This window comes from Buceros rhinoceros, unplaced genomic scaffold (assembly GCF_000710305.1).
Source record: "Buceros rhinoceros silvestris isolate BGI_N320 unplaced genomic scaffold, ASM71030v1 scaffold16769, whole genome shotgun sequence".
NCBI lineage: Eukaryota > Metazoa > Chordata > Aves > Bucerotiformes > Bucerotidae > Buceros > Buceros rhinoceros.
Window position 1 is genome coordinate 1 of NW_010429899.1, and position 8,656 is coordinate 8,656.

At 41.2% G+C, this 8,656-nt stretch overlaps 1 protein-coding gene across 1 annotated transcript in view; it reads right to left on the minus strand.

Annotated features, from left to right (window-relative positions):
- Positions 1–1,938: 1,938 nt before the first annotated feature.
- SUN1 (Sad1 and UNC84 domain containing 1) overlaps positions 1,939–8,656 on the minus strand; it is a 22,780-nt gene continuing 16,062 nt past the window's right edge. Inside the window, exons 14-22 of the mRNA XM_010142843.1 lie at positions 8,400–8,486; positions 7,980–8,023; positions 6,796–6,931; positions 5,639–5,893; positions 5,047–5,131; positions 4,426–4,541; positions 3,776–3,943; positions 2,946–3,038; positions 1,939–2,052 (exon numbers count right to left, since the gene is read on the minus strand). Of these exons, the coding sequence (XP_010141145.1) occupies positions 1,939–2,052; positions 2,946–3,038; positions 3,776–3,943; positions 4,426–4,541; positions 5,047–5,131; positions 5,639–5,893; positions 6,796–6,931; positions 7,980–8,023; positions 8,400–8,486 (1,098 nt within the window). The remainder of the gene's footprint in view (positions 2,053–2,945; positions 3,039–3,775; positions 3,944–4,425; positions 4,542–5,046; positions 5,132–5,638; positions 5,894–6,795; positions 6,932–7,979; positions 8,024–8,399; positions 8,487–8,656) is intronic.

Consider the following 8,656-nt stretch of genomic DNA (forward strand, 5'->3'; position numbering starts at 1 on the left):
GGACGGGGCTTAGAAAGCAGCCAAACCCCCGCCACGTCAGAACTGCCGCACGCAGCAACGAGCCGCGCGTGGGGCGTTTCTCCCTCACCAGGCAGGAGAAGCGAGGCCCAGGTTTGACCCCCCCCTCGTCCCCCGCTCCTCCCCCGTTCGGTGACCCTGCTCACCCCAGCGGCTTGGACTCATGAGCTCCTGAGGGAGGGCAGGGGAGAAAGAGGCAGGAGGTGTCTGGAAACAAGCCACAGGGAAACCTGTTCCAGCTACTACTGTGGCAACGGGGGTCTCAAATCCTCAGTTATTGAAGCAGGTGATCAAAAAATACAGAAAAGAAGCTTTATTTCTTGTTTCAAATATTACATGCACTTTCAAAAATTAAAACTCTTTATTTAAACATCTCAATAGCATCTCATCAGTTGGGAGGCAGCAAAGAATAACAGACATTTTTAAAAGCATTTACAAAAATACATTGCACAAAGTCCTATCTTGCCTTTTAAAAAATAAGTTAGTGTTATCCAAAATATTCCCACCCTGGCTACCTAATTTAACTTTATACAGGATAATTCTAATTTTAAATATGTAGCCTAGAATATGAAAAACACCTGTACATGTGTAATTAGCTCCTCTGCACAGGCCAGAGGTTCTTCTGGTACTAGCTTAAATGAAAAAAGAAAAGTTCACATGGAGACTTTTAACATTCGAGGACTGTTGTGCAACATAGGTAACTATTCAGAAAACCAGTCAGCAGTTCCACGTGTCAATGGTTCGTCTGCGACTATAAAATGCGTTAGAACAGCAAGATAGAAGTTCTGCATACAAGTACATTCCAGGAATCATTTCCAAAAAGGATCTCCAAAGTCGCAGTCCTAAGGAGGGGCAATAAGCGGTTTTATCTTGTTCTATGGGAATTGTAACTTCCGAGAGCAAGACACCCTCTAATCCTCTTCTACCGGCCTAAAGAATGCCCGTGTCTGTCCACACGGCATTGTCCACGAGCAGAATTCCCTCCTGTAAACCTTCACCCCTGTCCTGTTCTCCACATGCTGCATTCTCACCGTACAACATTCACTGAGCACAGCCACCAACCAGCCGAAGGAACTCCTGTCCCAGAGATCGCTTTGGACCAACTGCGATTGTTTAATGGCTGTAACACTAACATTTACTAAGCAATTTCACAGGCTTACCAGCTCTGATCCAGTCCGTACATCAAGGTCGATTTAGAATTAACACTGAAGAAGAACAAACTGGCCAAGCTGCTACAGTAAAAACCCCTTAAAATAACATCACTGCAAGTTATCCCTGACTTTTAGAGCAACTCACGGACACAGATTACAGTAAAGCGTTCTCAGTCGCTGGTGTTTAAACTAGTTTTGGTTGTGTTAACTTTCCCTGACAGTAATAATTATCATATTCAACATGTATCAAAGCCAGCCCTTTGGATCCACCAAAAAGGTCAAAGCCAAGGGTCATCTGAAGGACGCCTTTAGCCACAGCCCGCCTTTAAAATGTTCCACAGGTTTTGGCTTACGGTGCCAAGCGAACAGCAGTACGTGGTTAAGTCCTGGATTTTAGAAAAAACAGATTTCTAGTTGCAGAAAGTATGGTTTATTCCTTTAAAAAACCCTATACATTCGTCTGTAATAAAAGAAGTGTCGCCTGTTTGCCAACGGGGCTTTATGAACCAGAGTGGGTTGCATGCAGGATCTCTCCGCATGGACACGCAACTGTAAAGCTAACTGGCAGTTACAAGCTGAGCATTAGAGCAAATAATTTTTTTTGTATACAGTTCTGCTGACAGTCTTCTGCCTTTATCAGAGGATCAATAGTTCTGCAGTATGTATCTCGCATCCTCGTCCTTTAAAGATTCCAGTGTTCTAGGCTTTCCGGTATATACAAATTGGGAACAAAATGTACAACAAACCCGCAGCTGTAGTGTGTAGGAGATTATTCGGCAGGTTTCCCATGCACTCTGAACCGATACAGGCATGTGTATTCTGGGTGTCCCCAGTTAGAAACGATTCTCAGCTCCACTATCTGGAACGCATCTTCACTTTTCTCCTGGAGAAGGATAAAGGAAGCACACCAACCAGAGTCAGTTTGCTGGTACAAACAGGTGCAGCTGAATTTGCTTTCTTAGATCCTTGCAACTGCCAACTTTTAATAACAACCAAGTCACAGAATCATCTGGTTGAAAGAGACCTTTAAGATGATCGAGTCCAACTGTTCACCCTGCACTGCCAGGGTCCCTAAACCATGTCCCTCAGCACCACATCCACACATCTCTTAAACACTTCCAGGGATGGGGACTCCACCTCCTCCCTTGGCAGACTGTTCCAAAGTTTCACAATCTTCTTTGTAAAGATTTTTTTTCCTAAATTCTAACCTAAATCTCCCCTGGCGCAACTTGAGACCATTTTCTTTCATTTTGTCACATTGGAGAAGAGATAGACCCTGCTCCAACCTCCTTTCAGGGAGTTGTACAGAGCGATGAGGTCTACCCTGAGCACCCTTTTCTTCAGACTAAACAAGCCCAGTTCCCTCAGCCACTCCTCAGAAGACTTGCTCTCTAATAAACCCTTCACTTGCTTTGTTGCCCTGCTCTAGACATCCTTCAGGCTTCAAGGTCCTCGTAGTCCTGCCTTGGAAACTTCCTGCCACTTTGAACAGAACCTTTCCCTTACGACTAGTTATTTGTGAAGGGAGTCAGACACAGCATGAAGCAGACTCTTCAAACATTTACCATCTTCACACCAGTTGTGTCCAGTGGGCACAAACCTCCCTCCCCTCTCATCTATTTAGACCATAGGTCTTGAGGCAGATAGGTGGACACTTTCTACCTCAGTTTCCACAGCACCCAAGAGAGGCCAAGGCCTTTTTCCTTCACTGCTCACTGCCATAGGAAATAGAACAATCTTTCTCCTGACACATTAAATCTTATCATCCAGACTTACCATCACTGGAAACATCTGCAGCGGTTCTCCTCCCTGGTCATAGACATACTGTCCCAGAAGCTTGCCTTCTTCTTGATATTCATCATCTAGACCCTGTAACAAGATAAAGACTTTTACTTCCATCAAATTTTAAAACAAACCAAAACCAGAAGCACATCTACACAAGTGAGCATCAACAGAGAGCACCCAGAAGTCTATTGAACCAGGGTCAGAATGTTTCCCATTAACCCAATGCTTGTTCAGGCACGGCTCTGTATTTGAGTTTCCCGCACTGCAAATAGTTGTGCTACGTTTAAGCGTTTTCAGTGGCAAACCCAATATCACAGCGTACTGTGATATAAACTGCTCAGGACACGCAAGAATGAGAAAGTATCAAGGATATAAACAAAACTGAAGATTCAGATGCTTGCAGAGAACAGCTCAAGCATTTAAAAGAACCAGAGAAGATATCCCAGCTATACCCCAATGTAGCCTGTGGTGTTCTGTTCTGCAATCATGCCTACACAACTGTGGTGCTACTTAAAATCAATTTAGAAAACGATCTAAGGGCCATCATAGGAGGAGTGCAGGAAGGATGGAACAATTAACATGCATAAAAGTACTATACCAAATTAAAAACCATCCTCTCCCTTAAAACAATGTTTACTAATGTATAAAGAAACAAGTCCCCCAGAATTAGCTGTAACATTTCTTATTCCTAATCTCAAACTTTGTTAAAAATGTAAGCAATTTTAAGAATCATGACAAAGTTTCTCCTCTTAACTGTCCTCCCCTAAGCCATTATTTTCGAAGATCTTTTCGCACAGAAACATCAACTGCAGCAGACTTACGTATACTGAGAAGTTCCTGGGAGCGCTGGAGATATTTCCTGATGGTGAAAGTGATTTTGGTATGTGTTCCACTGTAAAGGCAGTTGGATAGATCTTCATGGACAGTCTGATTACGAGGTACCCCAGTGACCCTTTGAAAGCCCAGCAGTTTCCTGGAAACATGTCCGGCTAGACAGGAGGAAGGGGGAGAGAACAGGATGGGACACAATTTTATGCAAACCCAGCCACAACCATTTTGTTTGTTTATTTTTTTGTAACAAAGGGTTTTAATGATTTCTGAATCTTTAGGGAGAGTCTTAGATAGTAAGTGGCAGAATATAATCTCTTCGCTAGAACTCTTCATGAGGACAGCATACCCACCTGAACTACCAGCAGTGCTTTGAAGACCCACCTTGCGATTACTTCTCGGCAGGATCCCTGCCAGTGCTCATATTCTGCAGGTCCAATCCACCACCCCAAGCCTCCTATAAGGGTCTTAATTTTGCTAGAGTAGGACTTAAGCAGTGCCCAGGAACTACCAGAAGAACTCCACTCATGGGAACATAGTTCCAAGTACTCACGCTCTCCAGTATATTACAGACAGAAACATCCAGCATCCAAAACCCAACACTACAAAATAAGGTTGCTGAGTTTACACGACCTTCAATTACCTGAATCACCACTCTGGGAGACTGAGAGGAGTACCACAGAGGAATCCCAAAGAGGCTAATTAACGCTGTTTTGGTCTCATAGGTTTCAGAACAGCGAGTACTCAGAATGCTGCCACCTCAAAAAAGATATATCAGGTTAGCAGAAATAATTACTCATTTATTCCAGAAGTCTTCTAAGGCAGGGATTTATACAGAGCTTAACGTATAAAAATCTTATTTTCCTCAGGAAAAAAATAAAGACATTGTAACAATTTTCTGGGGATGCAACACTTCAAGTACAATGTTATTTTAAGAACACATTAAAGGTGTTTCATTTTAGAGGGCTGAAAAACACACTTCTTTTTTCTACTGAGTTCCATGGTGTGCCCACCCCACACGAACAGACCTGTGGTCCTCTATTATCCAGTTGCGCACATGCTTAGAACTTTGCTACCCCTGTCCAGGCATACCTGGCATATCAGTCCGGGCTGATATAAAACCCTGTAAAACCCATGCACAGATTGTAGCAGTCTGATGATCAGGCAACGCACAAGGATGCTCTGCCCACTTTAAGGCTTCAAGATTTTTAGTAAGTACTACAAGTAAGATGAATAGTAGAGTGGTGTCTCCTCTACTATTTACCTCCAGATTCCAAGGCAAAATCCACCATACCGATCTTGTCTTGAGAGTAGAGTTTCAGTGCATTGCTTACAATAACCTGTGCTTGCTACAGACATAAAAACAGAGGAGAATGGAAAGAGAAACATTAACACCATCAACTGATGAAATAACTGCTATACCCACATCTGTACAGAGGTATTAAGCATCTTTTGACAAGCTCCATGCGCAAGTCTTCACATTTTTAATGCATGGTTGTCTGGTTTAAAATAGATTCATACTGCTTCTTGGCTGCTGTTCTCTTCACAAGTTGCATTCTTTCTCCCCCCTTCCCAAGACCCTGAGCTGCATTTCTTTGGTACGCTTGTTTCCGGGGAATTCTTCAATTTTCAAGATAGATTACTCTAGCAAAAAACAAACACTCACAACAGGCAACAAGCAGTGCTGTAGGAATACACTTGACAAAGTATTTTCTATAGTTCTCCCCATTTCAGTTCACATTCCCAACATCTCTTAACATCATTAACATTTATATCGACAGTTTCGCTTCACAAAATGCCTATGAAAGGACTCTTTACCGTATGAGCTGAACTTTTGAGAACTTAAACTCACTTACCGCTTCTGTTATTCCAGAAATCCCCACACTAGTCACAGCATTTGTTACTACTTCAGATGTTAGTTTCTGGTTTGTAACAGACATATGGACAGTAATATTCTTGAGGATCCGTAACTCTAGGTCCTGCAGCAAAGCCTGCAGATCCCTTTTGTTCACAAAATTGGACATAACCCACTGGACAAGCGATTCCGGGAAGTCTTGTTGTCGATCACCAAAAAGCATTAGCTTGACAGACTCTCTGACCTGGGCATCTACCTAGAAGTCATTAACATTGTAATAGAGATGGTTAGTCTTTAGAAACCATTATGTAATACTATGCACACATGTGAAATCAATACATACATTCTGAATGACACCTAAGTCCAGCTTTCACATGTGTCTTAACTACATGGACTTAACACTGAAACAGACCAGTCAGGTGAACAGGAGAACATAAGGGGAAATCTGGAAGCTTCACTGGTTTGGTGGACAAGACACACTCGCAGCCCTGGCAAGCTGGGCAGTTTACATTAGGGGTCCAGCACTCCAGAATAAAAAATTGGTTGTAACGGTTCAAATGCAGCACTGTGGCAACACTAAGGGGAGCAGTGTACTTGTCAGGCCTAGCTAAGCAAGTTGCTTAATCACTCATGGAGTGCTTCGACTCCAAACTCGACAGCAAGATCATATTTGAATGTTATCACAAGATGGTATTTTAGCTGAAGTTGATAATACCGTACCAATAGTTACTGCTGTATTTTGCTGGCTATATTCTAGTCAGACCTTATAAAAGGCTTCAAAAAACTTTTAAGCTTGATTTTTTGAAAACAATTCTCAGAGCACAAACCTGTCTTGCTTTTATCTAAGTTTCTTTTCCACATTTTCACGGGTTAGGCAAAATACATTGGCGAGAACAGCAAAGCTCCGTATACAGAACTGCTATCGCATCATATCTTAAACGCAAAAAACTCTGCCGTTGTAGAAAACAAACAATAAACTCTTATCTAATAAAATGTTACACACTAATGGAAAAGATATACAGTACCACTACATTAAACACTACCTACCGTCTTTTAGGAGGAATAAACACCCCATTACTCATTGCAGTTTCAAGAAAGTTAGTTGTCAAAATTGGGTAGTAGCACAGGTTTTTTTACTGGGACAGTTACAGAACTTACTTTTTCTTGAATGACATCCATTTTCTCACAACTTGTCTTCACACTTTCATCAGTTAGCAGCTCTGACTTCATCTGAGACAACTCTAGTTCCAGTTTTTTAACTTTGGACAAAAGTTGATCATGTTCATCATCATCTCTGACAAAAACAAGTAGACAAAAAGAGCAGTTTGAATCATTCCACCAAATTCCAAAGGGGTGAGAATGTACTTGGCTAATAAAAAGTGCTTTCCTAGTTCAGTTGTTCACCATGATAGACACTGGGAGCTTGCAGTTCCTTGAAGATATTTAAGGCGTACTTAGGGTTAATATAGTTAAAGCAAAGTAATTTGAAGTTGTGAACAAATTCCGCACTGATGACTCTAACATCACCAGACCAGCAAGTTAGTAAGTCAAACGTACATAGATTTGGGGGAATTTAAAGCTTTCTGGCAAACCAGTCAAACTTTATTTGCATGCGTTTACCACTGAGAATGAGTTTCAGGTCAGTTAAGCCTGTTTATCTTAAACCAGGACACCTTAACTTAAAGCAGAATAACTCGAGATGTAGGTGTCAAGCTGAGCTCAAGTACAGGTCACATATGACCAGTATAGATCAGTGCATGCTATAGAAAAAAGCGTCAGCCACCATTCTGATGCCATTTCAATTTAAATGACAATTCAGCAAATAAGTGTTTCTTTTTCTCTTCCCAATGGGTAAACCACTTAATGAAGCACTGCTGGTTTTATCCTGGCATTACACAGTACTGAGCAGGAAGTAATAGAGCTGACAAACCAAAAAACAGAGACAAAGGTTACAGGCGACACGATTCGAGAATTTCAGTATAAAGCCTATCAAAAGCAGTTACTGCATACTTCAGTAAGCAATTTCAGGAAAAATTCTAATGAATTTATAAGAGGATGAGAAGTCATCCTCATTCTCCTCCTCTACATAAATAACTTTCTCCAGTAAAAAAATCATAGTTGTACGCCTGCTCTCACACTGGAAGTTGGCCTTGTGTGATGTTTGGCATCACATCTAAAGCCTGCTATAAGACAGAAGTAGTCTTGCTGACAACACAAACTCTTAAGGTCAGTTAACCGACACAAACAAAAGGACTGTTGTGTTTCAAAGAACATCATGTATATATCACCATCAGTTTGTATCAGGACTGAAAAAGCAAAATAACTTTGAAAAGTATTTATACCTCAGTGTTTTTGCTTTGGCTATGTCAAGCTCCTTCTGGATGTCCTAAAAAATACAGAAGTTTGTTTTAACATGTAGAAACAAACACTGTGACAGAAGAGGATAAAGAACATTAAAATAAAATGACACATTTTAGCATCACCTATATAGGACTGTGTCTCCACACCTACGTTTGTGCCTCTGTACATTAACATTTTATTCCAAATAGAACCTGCCTCATCAGTCCAAAGAGTATTTTTTTAATCTTGGGATTGAAACCCTCTCCAAGATTAGGAAGCAAGAACACAAAGAAGTGTTGAGAATTAAAAAACTCCAATAGCCAGAGTAAAGCAAACTGGGGTTTGGGATAGCCAACAAAAATCTGAGTCTATTTTATCATGGGTTACAATGACAGCGAGTTTGCAAAGCTAACGTTCAATACCTTGGATTCAGCAGAAAGTTTGCCAAGAAGGTTTTCCAGTGTCAGAATGCGCAGCTCCTGCTCTTGATGCAAAGCCATGAAGTCAGTCTTAAAAAAAGAGAGAAGAAAAACAGAGGTATATATCCTTCTGAGTACAAATAGCATAACTGAAATTTTCTACAAAGCATATTTTTTTTATTTCATTCTGTGTTTAAGTGACTTATCCTACCAGTAGTGTGAGAAATTATAGAATCTGTAATAAATGCAAAGGTCTGGTT